The 16,004-nt window shown below is 29.8% G+C and overlaps 6 protein-coding genes across 6 annotated transcripts, besides 1 other annotated feature; 3 read left to right on the top strand and 3 right to left on the bottom strand.

The window, feature by feature from the left end:
- Positions 1-652: 652 nt before the first annotated feature.
- Positions 653-1,682, top strand: TVAGG3_0359050 (MAP kinase kinase kinase protein; the record flags this gene model as incomplete). Its single annotated transcript, XM_001323199.1, has 1 exon — positions 664-1,605. The coding sequence occupies one exon, from the start codon at positions 664-666 to the stop codon at positions 1,603-1,605; it is 942 nt and encodes a 313-aa protein (XP_001323234.1).
- A 183-nt stretch (positions 1,683-1,865) lies between these two features.
- TVAGG3_0359060 (glycosyl hydrolase) lies at positions 1,866-4,456 on the bottom strand (the record flags this gene model as incomplete). The annotated part of the gene is made up of 1 exon (XM_001323198.1): positions 1,910-3,334. The coding sequence occupies one exon, from the start codon at positions 3,332-3,334 to the stop codon at positions 1,910-1,912; it is 1,425 nt and encodes a 474-aa protein (XP_001323233.1).
- A 741-nt stretch (positions 4,457-5,197) lies between these two features.
- TVAGG3_0359070 (uncharacterized protein) lies at positions 5,198-6,510 on the top strand (the record flags this gene model as incomplete). Its single annotated transcript, XM_001323197.1, has 1 exon — positions 5,378-6,445. One exon carries the CDS (start codon positions 5,378-5,380, stop codon positions 6,443-6,445), a length of 1,068 nt encoding a protein of 355 aa, XP_001323232.1.
- A 61-nt stretch (positions 6,511-6,571) lies between these two features.
- TVAGG3_0359080 (uncharacterized protein) lies at positions 6,572-7,415 on the bottom strand (the record flags this gene model as incomplete). Its single annotated transcript, XM_001323196.2, has 1 exon — positions 6,749-7,387. One exon carries the CDS (start codon positions 7,385-7,387, stop codon positions 6,749-6,751), a length of 639 nt encoding a protein of 212 aa, XP_001323231.1.
- A 1,802-nt stretch (positions 7,416-9,217) lies between these two features.
- On the top strand, positions 9,218-11,082 carry TVAGG3_0359090 (ERAD pathway; the record flags this gene model as incomplete). The annotated part of the gene is made up of 1 exon (XM_001323195.2): positions 9,233-10,969. The coding sequence occupies one exon, from the start codon at positions 9,233-9,235 to the stop codon at positions 10,967-10,969; it is 1,737 nt and encodes a 578-aa protein (XP_001323230.1).
- A 1,684-nt stretch (positions 11,083-12,766) lies between these two features.
- On the bottom strand, positions 12,767-14,016 carry TVAGG3_0359100 (lipid transport; the record flags this gene model as incomplete). Its single annotated transcript, XM_001323194.1, has 1 exon — positions 12,825-14,009. One exon carries the CDS (start codon positions 14,007-14,009, stop codon positions 12,825-12,827), a length of 1,185 nt encoding a protein of 394 aa, XP_001323229.1.
- A 495-nt stretch (positions 14,017-14,511) lies between these two features.
- Positions 14,512-15,348: a mobile genetic element.
- Positions 15,349-16,004: the final 656 nt, after the last annotated feature.

Here is a 16,004-nt window from a genome sequence, read left to right on the forward strand (position 1 = left end):
TACAATTTGAAATTTCATTCAATACTATCATCGAATATAAACGATGACATCCGAAAATATTTTTTTTAATAATTACTATTAAAATAAATACTATTAGAAATAATTAATGAATAACAAAAATTTAAAATGATTGTAAATTTTGCAAGTCTCATCACACTTTTCAATATAAGCTCCATTTTTAAACAGTTTTTAAAAATCGAGCATTGAAAAGTGTGATGAGACTTTCAGTTTCTTTCAAAATCTATTCATCGAAAAATAACAAAAATCATATACATCACAAATCATACAGAATCTCAATAAAAATCATATCAATACATTATATTTTTGTGAAGTTCAAACAAAACAAACTTTCCGATAACAAAATTCAATTTTTCTAACTTTAATAATGCTAATAATATATTATATTGTCATAAGGATGTAAATATATCTCTGATTCAATTTTTTACTTCCAGACCAACTACGATAATTTATGGAAATACTCCCAAAATAGAGAATATCAGTAAGCGAATAACATGCAAATTAAACAAAATTTCAATGTGAATTGAAACCAATTCTGGGACAAATATCGAACATATATTATCCAACATGGTACATTCGAAATATATAGTTTAAAATTCATAACAGGCGTCTGTCAATTTTCGATACCATTCATCAAAATCAAATATGGATCAAAAAGAAGTTGAATTTTTCCAAAACAACGGGATTGTATGCCAAAATCTAATTGCAAAAGGTGCATATGGAACTGTTTACTTAGTTTACTCCACTCAATATGGAAGTAATTTTGCATTAAAACGAATTCCCGAAAAATTGTTTTCAGCATCAGAAATTGATTGCTTAATTGCACTCGATGATCAAAAAATCGTTAGTCTATATAAATACTTTAAATTCGATGGCTACGTTTATCTACTTATGGAACATTGTCAAAATGATCTTGAAAAACTATTACGATATAGCAAAATGCTCAGTAACAAAGAGTTACAGAAATATGTTTACGATGTAATCCTATGTGTTAAAGCATGCCACGACAGAAAAATTGCTCATTGTGATATCAAACCAAGCAACTTTTTAATAGACAAGTATGGTCGCGTCAAGATTACAGATTTCGGACTATCCAAGATATATTCAGAAAATCCGACAAGTTCGGAATTTAAGGGCACAAAATTGTTTATGGCTCCGGAAATCTTCAAAAAAGCCTCATATAACCCAATGGCTGCAGATATTTGGTCTCTCGGTGTTACTTTGTTCTATATTGCTACGAATACATATCCATTCTTCTCAAATGACCAAAATAAACTTATCGAAAAGATAGAATCAGGTGAGTTCCCATCAGAAATTATAGATAGCAGACATTTAAGGGATTTGATTACAAAATGTATTACTGTAGATCCAAATGAGCGTCCAACAGTTTCACAGTTATTGGAATTACCATATTTCAATAATTTACGAAATATTGGAGGTGAAAAACTCCCTCTGATAAGAAAAGATCCAATAATGGAAAGTAATCTCGTAACACCCCAAACAGCTCTTGGTTATAGAAGACTCTCTCAACCACGAATTATGCCGAAATATATACCTGCACGTCTTAATGATATGCCAAAACCATAATTTTTTTGTTATTGTAAATTGTTTATATAGTTTTTATGTTTATGAATCAATTTTTAAAGGAATATATTTACTTCAGACATGAGTACTTATTATTGAATTGAACTTACATATTAAGATAGTTAAAATCTGTTTTAATCTAGCAGGACGCACAAATTTTGACCTTCCATGATCTATTTCGGCTCAAAATTTCAGCCTTGATTTTATTATTTGACATTTGTAAATGATTAGTAAACAATCATAGAGAAATAATCTATAGATAGAAATTTTTACAATAATATTAATAACAATATAATAAGAAATTAAATTACAAATTATTTGGAACATTGAAAGGTATTGATGCGTTAATTTTATTAGCACCAATTATGACATTGACAGATGCAGACAGACTGAGAGGAGAATATTCATAACCAATGATTTTTGAATGAATAAATTTGAAATCCAAGAATTCATATGGATCAGAGAGTGAAACTAAGATAACATTATTGTTGACATTGTAGTACTCTTTGATTACTTGGATTTGCTCTTTATTCCACCTTGATTTGTAAGGAACAAAAATTGTTGTCTTGTTTTCTTTCGCCAAAATGTTTATTTGGTCTTTATCATTTTGACTGACTTTCTTGTCGAAAACATATTTCTTCAAATTTATAATTTTTGATAATCGCGTACAAAAGCTTTCCTTTATGTATTCTTCAAGCATATACTCTTTTGACAAGTTTGACTCTATGCAAATATACGATTGTGAATTATTTAGTGGAATTAATTTTTGATTTTCGTCATTGAAGTACGTAATTCCATTTTCACTAATATTACGGGCTATTTCGTAATTATGTTGGTAATCTACTGCATGATCAACCTTTTCCAAGCTCAATTTAAGCTTAATAATTCTTTTGAGAGATTCTTCAACTCTTTTCATAGGAAGAAGACCTTTTTCAACACATTCCATCAAATAATCAATAGTATAATATTGAAATGGCTCAAATACCTTTCCACAGCTGCAAATTAAGTCGGCACCAGCTAAAATAGCTTCTAAAATGGTTTCATTGTATTTCTCTTGCTTAATTGCTTTCATAACCATGCTATCTGTTATTGTAACTCCTTCATATCCAAGTTCATTTCTCAAATAATTTATACATTTTGAACTTGTGCTGCAAGGCATCGTTTCATCAAGTGGGGTGATTAAATGACCCAACATAATCATGTCCACACCATAATTGATCGATGCTTTGAAGGGTGGAAGGTCAATTTCCTTCAAACTTTCAAAAGTTCTGTTAATTCTTGGTAATTCATAGTGTGAATCCTGAGATGTTTCTCCATGACCTGGAAAATGCTTTGAGCAACACAATACTCCTGCCTTTTTATGACCTTTTATGTAGTTTTGGACGTATTTACTGACCACATTCGGATTATCACCAAATGACCTATCACCAACAATAGGATTATGTATGTTACTGTTAACATCACTAACAGGAGCAAAGTTCAAGTTAATTCCAACATCATTTAACTCTAGAGCTTGGAGATATGAAGATTTATAGGCATTTTCAAGGTTATTAGTAGCTGCTATTGTCATAGAAGAAGGGAATACAGTTGAATTCCTGAACATTCGAATGTTACTTCCACTTTCTTGATCAATCGAAATTAATGAAGGAAGATTATATTGGTTATATGAATAATTTTGTATTGTTGCGGTGAGATTTCTAATTTGCTCTTGATTTCGTAAGTTCCTTCCCATTAAAATAAAATTTCCAACTCCTCGATTTTGAATAAATTGTAAATCATCTTGCGATAGTATTTCGCTCGGAATATCAATAACAAAGAGTTGACCAATCTTCTGACGTAATGTCATTTTCTTGATTATATTTAAGATTTTCTTTTCAGGATTGAGATTTTGATCTGAAATCGTAACGAATGCCAATATTGCGAATAGAGACAAGGTAACAAAAGCAATTGAAAATGATATAGCCGCTTTTAACCTAGAACGAAAAAACATTTTGTTGCGCGGAATCATTTCTGGCAGAGATTTTACTAAATTTTATATGTATTTTACAGCCTTATCAATCTGAAACACTCAAATGAAAGTAATTCCACAAAAAATACGTTATTTCGCAAGGAAAAAAATTCTCATGAACAACTTCAAGCGGATTTTTCTCAGGAATAAAAATCCAAACTTCTCTTAATTGTGGAGAGAAATTGAAGTTTTCTTCATGCATAGTAGTTTAGTACTTTGTATTTACATTAATGTCAGAAGCAGTGTTGACATATATGCAATTTAAAATCGATGTCATTTATACTTAATAAGAATATATCCAATTGTTCTATTCTTTCAAAATATAAAGCTTTACGAAGGAAATTGTATAGCTTAAAATTTAATAATTTGCCCCGATACTTTGAACGATGAAAATCGTAAGCCACTCCACTAAAATTAATCCCCAATTGTTGTATATATTGATGTCTTACTCTCATAAAAATCTGCAAGACCGTTTTCGAGAAAAAGTCATTTTACATACATTCGTTACTTGGTTAGGCGATTGATCTAACCTCAACCATAAAAATAATGCAAAATTCTGAAAGTCTAGATATAATTAATAGACTCTAAATATTACTGCTGCGCTTAAAACAAGATTTAACAAAATTGTCGATATTCACTCAACAAATTGAAATTTCATCAATAAAGCAAAAAACAAAATGAGATACAAACGGGAACATGACGAATTTATCTACTAAAAACTATTATACAACAAAAATTCACGATTAATCCTGCGAATTGCAACAAATAACTTGAAGATGTAGTTTTATGTCGCCTACAAAAGCAAACTACATAAACTTTTTGAAGTAGAACCTTTTAAATGCACTCAAATAAAAATCTATACTAATACCTTTTCTCTTTTTTAAAATAAATATATTCTCATTCATTTTTTAAAACAGATTATTATATGAATATCATGAAATATGTCAATAAAAATAAATTATAATAATAATCCAAAATATTCATATCATATAAGGGAAAAATGACAAATCTTGGAACAAGAATCAAAAATAAATAATGTTTATTAATCCAAAATTTTTTCATTTTGCAAATTTTCTTGGAAAATTTGTATTTCTTCTCATGATTTTCAAAATTTCGAATTTTTTTTGGAATTTTAAATGAAGCATTGAGAAACCTAATATATATGGTTGTTGTCTCATATGTGAAAATGTTCGTTTTATTTCACAGTTTGGAATCTTCTCATGTTTTATGATGAAATCGAGTTTCAATCACAGGTTTAGATAGCATATTTAAGGACAGATTACATGAATTTATATTTTCATCATTATAGTATATTGAAATAGGAGATGCTCAATATTACAATGTCTTTATTAGGATTCCAAATGTCCTTCAAATTTCCTGAAACTACAATTTCTGTAGTTACTAGCCACATATTGGAAGCAATACACAAATGTCTCGTAGATAGTATATCATTTTATTTCGTAAAATGAGTATCTTATGAAAAATCCTCGATTCTTTTTCAAAACATACAATAACGCAAGATCTATTCTGTAAAACCGATTAATAGTACAAATATGTTTATTTGCAGGTCAAAGAATCGAATGTTAATTTTAATAATATTATCTCGAAATCGCTCTTGCAGTTTTCTTCCATTCTTCGTCTATTAGTCATCAAGTATCTACGTAGTCTAAATCCAACACCAAAATCAAGAAAGCATCGTTACGATTTTGTGGACCTACATCAAATGAAAAAGATTTTATTGATGAAATTTTCAGAGGAATTTTTTAGATGGAAAATGTTATAGCACAAATTGAACACACACGCAAAGTGAATTCTAAAATGAGAACAAGTACAGACCTACTACACAGGGAGATACTTAAAATAAGAATTAATCAATGCACTCGGAAGAAAGAATTAAATACTCGAAAACAAAAGATAAATGAATATAAGAAAACAACAGATAGCTACAGAAAAGCAGTTGTTCTATTAAAATTATCACATAAAGTAGAAAAAATGTCTCAAATGCGAAATAAAATTCACGATCATCTTCACAAATATGAATTACAACTAAACAATATCGAAAATCACAATTATAACAGTGAAATCGATGAAATACGTCAAAAGAAGACTGATTTACAACGAAAAAGAGATATGATCATCGCTAAACTCAAAGAGAAAGCAGATGCACTAGAAGAATTGAAGAAAATCGAGATTGATACAGAAAAAATGCAAAATGAAGTTAATTTACTCAGTCAGAAGAAAGAATTTCTCGAAAATAAAATTTCATCAATGAAAAACGCCGAGGAAGAAAGTTACACACAAGAAGAAACAAGTGAAATATCACCATCAGAATGCTCATTTGAAGAAGATGCAATAGAAAACGATATTACAGACAGTTTGTTTTTGAAGTGTGATGAGTTTGACAGGAGATCATCAGAATTGCACGAATATGAAAATATTATCACTGAATTTGAAAGCGATTGGGAAGAATTGAAAGCAGACGATATTTATTCATATGAAGCTAAGATGCAGAAGTTGAATTGGCTCTTGGATCAGTCTAACAATGCCAATACACTTCTACTTCAAATAGATGATATAAATCAGAAAATTTTTGATTCAAATTTAAAGTTAGATGAACTCAAGGACCAGAGGAGTCATTTGCTGAAAATTAATTCAACAAAATACAATGATGTTGTTGAGAGAAAACTCAATGAGCTCAAAAATCTCACTGATCGAAGAATTGAACTGGAAAACATGCTTGGATGCGAAAACCATTCGAAAACACTTATTGATACCATTATAGAAGATGCACAATCTGCCATAGACGAACCTATCACTTCAACAAAATTATTTTGATTTCTGTTGTCCAAAAATAGGGGTTCGAAGAATTCTCCCAAATATTTAGGGTACAAAATTTCTTGTTATTCATATATCCTTTTATTTATTTAATGTTGTTTGTAAAATTATTTTTTAGAAATCGATCGTTTTTTCTCACAGTGAAAAAAGAATTAATAAAAAGGGAAGGAATTTCTAACATCAATATATAATATTTAACAGATAGTAAAATTTATTATATCCATAGTGAATCGAAATGGTAAAAATACATTATCCTATTACCCAAATAGTAGCTATTTGAGCCGATTATGAGTAATGATATGGTTACGCGTATCTATCGGTACAAATATGAGAAAACGTTATACCAGGAATATTTCCACGACTGATAATATTAAAGCAACCTGGAGGAATTGATGAATGTATTTGAGGTTGATTTGGAGCTTTGGCTAACGAGGTTGTGTCAATCGTACTTGGAGCCTGAACTATCTGTTGTTTTGGTTGTACAATTTGCTGAGGTGCTGGTTGAGGTGCAACAAATTGTTTTGGCGCATATTGTGGCTGTGGTTGCTTCACAGGAGTTGAAACCTGAGAAGAAATCGCGGGCTGAGGCGGTGGAGCCGGAAGATCAACCTTTTTCTTTGGCTGTTGAGCATAAGCAACTTGCTGTTGAGGGTATCTTTGAACGGGCTGTTGTGGTTGCTGAGTTGCCATTTTCATTTGCTGCAAGTAGGCTGGATCTGGTATGTAATTCATTTGAGCTGGTTGTTGAACCTGGGGGTATTGAACCATTTGATATTGTGGAACGTTCTGCTGCATATGAATATACTGTTGGTTCGAAGGATAGTAATAAGACTGTTGTTGAGGATATTGACTTGCTTGCTGATACATCCTCTGCTGATGCATCGCATGTGGGATAGGTTGCGCCTGTGGCTGACGAGGATAATTTCCGATGGGATATGACATCTTAATTATATTTGAAATGTAAAATAGTCATCAGAATTATTTCACTGGAACTTAAGAAATTTTGTGAAAGTTTACAATATAATCTGAATCATTCAATATATAATGAAATATTGAGACTTGCCTTAAATTTTGAATGACAATTCAAATTTTGCTTAGCAAAAATTAGTAAACATATCAATTTTTGTGATACATTCAATTGCATATGACCTTTTGTAATACATACAATGATAATAGTATTTGAATTTTCAATTTTTGGTTTGATAACTACTCAATCTCAGCTTTTCACTGTTTGTTAATAAAATCAAATCGAAACAATATTATCATTACATTTATATTAATGGAACAAAATGATCGATTTATTGGTTTTACAATTTTACTAAGAATGAATTATCGTTTTTATTTCTGTTACTGGTTAACATCGATGTCGTTGATCCTAATATGCATAAATCTTAAAAATATTTATATTGTAAACATTGAGATAATTTTTGCGGTGGTCGTACTGAGTATTGAATTGATATTTCGTTATTTATCCTATAAGAAATAATATCATAAATTAAATTCTCAAGTATTTTCATATTGAAAATTAACCAAAATTGGAGCTTTCATTAATACAGGTGATATATTTTATTTATACATGTATGGTAGAATATACTCCTATCGATTAATCGATTAAGGATTTTTTTTTCGAATCAATTCTCAAATATAAATGTCATAAAATCATATCAATATAAGAAATTTAAATATAGTTGTTTGGACAACATAACTTTCATTATTCAAATAATTGAATTCCTAACGATAAAAACCTTAAAGAAAAATCACTTTTTGTTAAATTCTTTATCAACTTTTTCTTTCTTTTCAATTTTCAATCAATGATTTTCGTTTCAACCAAATGAATTTCATTTACAACAATATCAATAAAGTTCATTAATACATCTCTTATTTTCATTAACTCCTTTCTTCAAATCTTATTTATTGTCATTTTGTTGCTTAATTATCAGCAATCACCTTTTTAGACTTAAAACTCTCTAAATTCCTATGTATTAGATTAATTTACTGCGAAAAATTAATAATCTGAAATTGAGCGGATAAAATCATTATTGCATCGTTTCCAGAATGGATAACAGTTACCCATCAATCTTCTGGAACAGTTATCCATTCAATCCACTTATTATCTCTCAAAAAAATAATCTTCTCAAATTGATATTCCATAATTTGTATGAATGCTTTATCAAAATTGCGCTCTCATCAAATTTCTGTTGCTTGTGATTGAATCAGAAATATGATTACCTGTAATATAGAATATTACTATCCACCAAAATTTGCTTCAATTAAGCCATTTGTAGTTCTATTGAATTTCGATCTATATTCCTATTGAGGTGTTTATAATTGTTGTGTTTCCACAATATATGCTTCTTTAAGGATGTGCTTATACACAATACAGTAAGCCATAATATTGTAAACTAGAAAAAGATTATCATATTATAATATTTACAATACATTTAAAATATAAGGATTTGAATTACTGTATACTTAAGCTAATATATGTGAGGTTCTGTCAATTAATCACTCCAAAATGAAATATTCTGATTCAAATGCGATTAGAAAGATAATATAACCTGTGGAAGAAGTAGCTAGTAGCTATATTATAGGCAAAGTTTAGAGTCAGAATAAGTAAATTTGATTGTATGAGAGATTATTTTTCATTTTCTTTGTTTGGTTCCTAATTATATGAAAATTTTTGTTCTACTGTGGTATGTAACCTACAAATATATCAAATATTCAATGAGAAATATCTTCTTGTTGATTATTTTTTTTCAAAGAAGAAATTGAGCATTATTCAAGTAGATGTCTGAATCCGATAAAACCTTACAAGATTGCGAAAATCAAGGTGTAGAAGCTATAAATACTGAAGAAATGAAAAAGGCTCGAGAAAATTATAAAAAAGCAAGATCGTTATTGAAAGAAAATACAACAGAGAAGATTCTAGAAGCCAAGAAATTTTTAGAAAGTGCTGCAAATGCTAGATACACTCATGCAGAATATTTATTTGGAAAATATTTAGTAAGTGGAATTAAATTCGAACAAGATGTTAGCAAAGGGATTGAATATTTACAATCTGCAGCTAGCAAAGACCATAATAATGCCATTCTTCTACTAGCTCATCTTTATGAATTTGGGGATATCGTGACAATAAATGATGCAATGGCAGTTAAATACTATACACGAGCATCCGAGCTTAATATACAATCAGCAAATAATGTTCTGGGCTCTTTTTATGAAAAAGGAATACATGGATTACCAAAAGATACAGAGCAAGCAATTCATTATTATAAGCTTGCTGCTGATAATGGATACACATTAGCAATGTTTAATTTATCAATGATTCTTGCTTCTAAAGGAGATCAAACTTATTTAGATTATTTATACAAAGCGGCGGAAGCTGGTTTACCACAGGCTCAATTCAATGTTGCAATCAGAAGAGATATTGATAAAGATACGAAAATCCGTTACTTAAAATCTGCTGCAGATTCCGGTCTTTCAAGAGCTTGTTATTATTATGCAATGTATACAAACGATCAAGATGAGAAGAATAAATATATGCAACTTGCAGCCGAAAAAGGATATCTCAAGGCCTTGCCAGAAACTGCTGAAATCATGAAAGAGAAAAATCCTCAAAAACTTAGAGTTTTATTACAAAACGTTAATTCTAGTGAAGAAGACTATCCTGTAGATAAGTCAAAATCTCAATTAGTATTAAGCCAATTGATTAAAGAAGCAGAAGGCAAAAATTACCCTGAAAGTCTTTATCTTCGAGGAATTGGAAATGAAGATATAAAAGATCTTGAAGCCGCAGCAGAAACAGGTCATAGAGATGCTAAAATATTAGTTTCTGTAATGAAACAAGATATAGAATCAATAAAAGAAAATGCAAAAGATGAAGAAGATCCAGCAGCTGTCAATAATTTAGCAAAACTTTATGAAGTTGGAGAAGGAGTTGAAAAAGATGAAGAAAAAGCAATAGAATTATACAAAAAAGCTTCACAAAAAGGTTCTGAAGTTGCCACATTTAATCTTATAAGACTATTAACAAGTAAAGGTAATATTCATGAAGCAATTAAAGTAGCTAGAAAAGAATATAGAACAACAAATAATTCAAAATCAGCTTTTGAACTTGCAAAAGTTTTGATTGAAAATAATGAAACAGAAGAAGGAATAGAATATCTTAAACAATCTGTAGCTAAAAATAATACTCATGCAATGTATTATTACGCTATTTTATTGGCAAAAGGAAATAATGTTGAAAAAGATATGAATCAAGCTAGAGATTTATTTATCAAATGCGCAGATCTAGATACAACAAATGGAGCTTACGCATTTGCTGCAGCAAAATTTTCTCAATTTAACGCTAGACAAAAGTATCTTGAGACAGCTGTAAATTTAGGATATCCACCGGCAATGCTTCATACTGCTAAAATAAGTCACAAAAGCATTGCTAAGCCATTACTGGAAAAGATTGTCGATAACAAAGATTTTCCTACTGTTGCTGAAGAAGCAAAGAAATTACTCGAATCAATGACGTAATTTTTATTTTTGTTTTTAGTAAAAATATGTTTTAGAATAATTAGTGATTTCATAATCTATATTCATCTTAATTCTAGTGTACAACTAACCTCTAAATCATATTTTAAATAAACATATACACCGATAGAATTGAATCCTTGAAGAATTATTTTCTGAAGTTTACATTTATAGGTACTTTTTTTTAGTTTCTGGTCGAAAAACAATTTTAACTTCATTACTTCAAAAAATCAAAAGCCAATTTGAAATGCCGCAAGAAAGTTATAATACCAGAATTGTTACATCAAGAATGGAAAGAGTTTTTCCAAAGTTCATTACTTGGAACAAAATACTTTATGAAAAACGAAAAACTTAGTTCAGGAGATCAGAATTATTACATAAGCTTTTGTAATTTTGGCTCATTAATCAGAGAAGGTGCCATTAACTTTAGAACTTCGAAAGATACAACGAAAACGCTTATTGAAACAACAAATTTTAATAATTGCACTAATGCTGAAGGATCAGGAGGAAGTGTATTTTTCTCCTCAGAAGGCGAGTGCGTCCAAAATCGAATTTGTAGTCTAAACTCAAGTACTGTTCGAGCTGGAATGTATTGTTATGCTGATGTTAGTGAAAATTCTGAGTCTAAGAATAAGATTCTTGATTCTTCTATTTCTCAAAGCCGAAGTTTAAATGAAGATGTATTAGGAAATATTCTTTTACAAAATGGAGAAGTTGAAATAAACTCTATCAATATTTCTTATACTGATATATCTGTGATTAGCTTATTTGACATAGGATACTATAATTTATCCAGAGCATCATATTCCACATTTAATAATAATTCTGATACATTTCGTTCAGGTGTATATACGTATTTTACCCATTCATCAGAAACCTTATTGATTAAGTCGTGTAATTATATACATAATAATTTAAGTGTAATAATAAGTTCTATGGAAGCATATGTTAGTGTAGTTAATTGCAATTTTATTAATAACACAGGTAGAAGAAATTATTTTTGTCATAATTCTCCAGGTAATCTTACAATTGATGGCAGTTATATTGATGATAGTAATCCTAGTATAGAAGGAGAAGTTTATTTTACTAACAATACAACAAATACAATCAAAATAGAATTTACAAATTTAACATGCGAATTTGATATTCCTGAATCAAAGAACGAAGAGGAAAATGAAATCATATATTTCAACCGAAAGAAAAAAATTCTTAAAAAGCTTCATTATTTGTTCTTTCAATCTTTTTTTGCTATATATCGATTTAAGTAAAATACTAGAATAATCTGATGTTTAGAATGCCTTTTTCTCAATTCTAGTGCGAATGAAAAGCATCATTATATCCTTCAATCTTAACTTAATCATTGCTGGGTGATAAGATGTTTAGTTAATACATAGCTGTATTATCAATATTTCTTATTTAAATTTAGTGATATCCCTTAACATTATAGTGCAATTTGGTCCAATAAAGTTAGCTAATATAACTCTAATAATTTTTCAACTTGTTGAGAGAATGTCAAAAAGCAGAATGCGTTTTCTCTATTTTGTGATAGCTCTCCATTAATAGGATGTATGTACTTCTAGCTCGAACAGTACTATAGCAATATGTAGCATATGAACCCATGTATATAATAAATATATTAACACTGAGTAAAAACAAATCCAACTTCGCGATAAAAAGAAATCTAATGACCACTATAATAGATATAATTAAGAACTCAAATAAATTTAAAAATTCGTCATTAATATCATTTAAACTACTCATTTTAATTCAAACTTAACTATTTATACATATTAATGCAGTTTTAATGGTAAAAAGATGACAATTTTTTTAATGATAAGAAAGAATTCATAATAAAGCTTTATTTAGATGGTTTGACACAAATTCTCAACTTCTCCTCACGACGTTGAGCTATTTCGATTGACTCCTTGACCTTATCAGCTACTTCAAGAGGCTGCTTGTCAATTAAGTAAGCGCGATCGATTCTGAATCTGCTATCTGATGGGAGGATCTCTTCCTCATCGATATCCTGGATTGGTCTTTGTACGATATCCTTCTCAATATCGTAAATAACTTCATCATCGAAGAAAACCTTTCTGCAATAGTCGCCTTTGACGATGTGTGTGTACTGGTCCTTCTTCTTTGTATCCAGTGGACGAATACCACCGTAGATATGTGTATAAGCGAAATCATTGATTCCTAATTTCTTATCTTTCTTTGGAGCTAAGTGGATGCAAAGTTCGAGGTTCTTTGCAACATTCTGGATCTTTACCTTTCCTGCTACACGAACAATTCTGTCTCCGTGTAAAAGACCACGGACATGAGCATCTGGGAATTCCCACTCGTATTTATCGCCATCTGGGAACTCAATATAGAAGAGACCCTTTTGGTGAATGGTAATTTGGATCATACCATTGTCAATTGTGAAATTGCATTGGGCAATGCACTTCCAAGCGTTATCCTTTCCGAAAATCTCAAATCTTGAGACTGGTGGGTGGTGGCAAACTTGTTCACCATAGACAACTGTTCCATTTGGCCAGTGGGCAACATATGTCTCACCAATAACTGGGTTCCATGGCTTTTTGGCTTGGTTGTATAAGTGGAAGCTAGCAATAATACCAGCGGCGATATACTTGAAACGATCCTCTGGAGTTGTAGCGGCAGCAGCCAAATCAGCGTACTTCATTGCCAAGAATGAGAATAAGTCGGTCATTCTCTCAAGAAGTGAACGTGGCTCGGAGTAAGCAACAGGGAAACTGAAGTGCTGAAGATCTAAAGAGAAAATCTTCTTTGTAAACTTTTTGACCATCTTCCAGTTGACCTCTCTTTCGAATGCTTGCTCTTCTGGGGTCATTGGCTTGACACCATCTTCACACCAGTGATTGAGAGCTTTGTCACGCTCGCCAGCGTAATCTGTATTGTCGTAAGCGATCTTGTGATTTGCAATTCCAGTGTAGCATGTGTTGTAGATCTTCTTTGAGTCAAAGGTATTAAGAGGCTCTACGTTAGCAGCAATAGGTGGCTCACCACGTTTTACAAGACTCATGTTTAAATTAAATGAAAAATTTTGGCCTGAAAAATAAAATATTTCAGAGAGATGATGGGAAAATGAATAATGCATTACTTCATCCATATACTTGATATAGAATGATACAATGATATGGGCATTGTTTCAGAATGCTGATCGTAAAAGTTCCACTTCAGTTTCAAAGCTATACAATTTTACTTTTCAGTTGAAATTCAATTATCAGACAATAAATTAATCAGCAACAATGCTTACACCATGAGGATCAACAATTTAAGAGCAAATATTGAAAATAATATTTTTTCAACTTATTTGATCATCTGCTTTTAAAATACCAATATGGTATTTTTAAAGTTTTACCCACACATTATTTAACGATCAGAACGGTTTTAATCTTCTCAAAAAATCATTTTTCAATAATTGTTCGGTCTAAATATTGTCATTCAGATATCCGGTTCTGAAACTATCTATAATATTTACAGCGATTATTGGTATAAATTTTTCTATTGTTGCTATAACACTGTTATAGACCGAAAATAGATTTTTTCGGTTTTCTCTTCAAATAATTGAAAGAATGATACTATTATAGGTTTATTATATTATATAGCATATAATCATGCTATAGCCGAAAATTATAAGTTTTGAGAAGATTGAATATAACACAAATAAATTTGAATGTAAGTTAAATTGCTTGCTGTTTTTAATAGCTATTTAATGAGAAATCCAATATTGCAAAATTCAAATTGAATGATTGAAAGAACAGAAAAAGTCATTCTTTTCAATTTCGAATATGTTTCATTGTATTTATAATTATATGGCAAATAAGATATTTAAACTTGATTTTTGAAGGAAAATTCACAAAATTGAATAAATTCAAATAATTTTTATTCAAAAATAAACTAGTTATTTGAGTTTAATACTAATTATCTATTCAAACTACAAAGTTTGTAATTTAAAATATTTTGTGAGATCAGATTGAATTAATTCAAGGTTCTTTTCAATTAATATTAATGACCATATTACGCATTTTCGAACATTCTAAACCAAATATATAAAAATGGAGACGAATGTTAAATTTGCTAGACATGGGGGAGTTGTCTGCAAAGTTTTAGCTCTTATCTCTAACAAAAAATTAATTTTTAAAAAAAAAGACCGAATACGTTTCACAGCGAGAAAAAAATAAAAGGCAAGATAGAATTTTCTAGACATAAAAAGTTGTTTACCGAGTTTTAGCTCTTATCTCTAACAAAAAATTAGTTTTTAAAAAAAAGACCGAATACGTTTCACAGCGAGAAAAAAATAAAAGGCAAGATAGAATTTTCTAGACATAAAGAAGTTGTTTACCGAGTTTTAGCTCTTATCTCTAACAAAAAATTAGTTTTTAAAAAAAAGACCGAATACGTTTCACAGCGAGAAAAAAATAAAAGGCAAGATAGAATTTTCTAGACATAAAGAAGTTGTTTACCGAGTTTTAGCTCTTATCTCTAACAAAAAATTAGTTTTTAAAAAAAAGACCGAATACGTTTCACAGCGAGAAAAAAATAAAAGGCAAGATAGAATTTTCTAGACATAAAGAAGTTGTTTACCGAGTTTTAGCTCTTATCTCTAACAAAAAATTAGTTTTTAAAAAAAAGACCGAATACGTTTCACAGCGAGAAAAAAAAAAAGGCAAGATAGAATTTTCTAGACATAAAAGAAGTTGTTTACCGAGTTTTAGCTCTTATCTCTAACAAAAAATTAGTTTTTAAAAAAAAAGACCGAATACGTTTCACAGCGAGAAAAAAAATAAAAGGCAAGATAGAATTTTCTAGACATAAAGAAGTTGTTTACCGAGTTTTAGCTCTTATCTCTAACAAAAAATTAATTTTTTAAAAAAAAGACCGAATACGTTTTCACAGCGAGAAAAAAATAAAACTGTACACTGATTTTCATTTTCATTTCCAGTCACTTTACTTATTATTTTTTCTTTTTTCATTTTAATTATAAATTATTTCATAATACGTTTATTTACGTTAC

This window comes from Trichomonas vaginalis, chromosome V, assembly GCF_026262505.1.
Source record: "Trichomonas vaginalis G3 chromosome V, whole genome shotgun sequence".
NCBI classification, from domain to species: Eukaryota; Parabasalia; order Trichomonadida; family Trichomonadidae; genus Trichomonas; species Trichomonas vaginalis.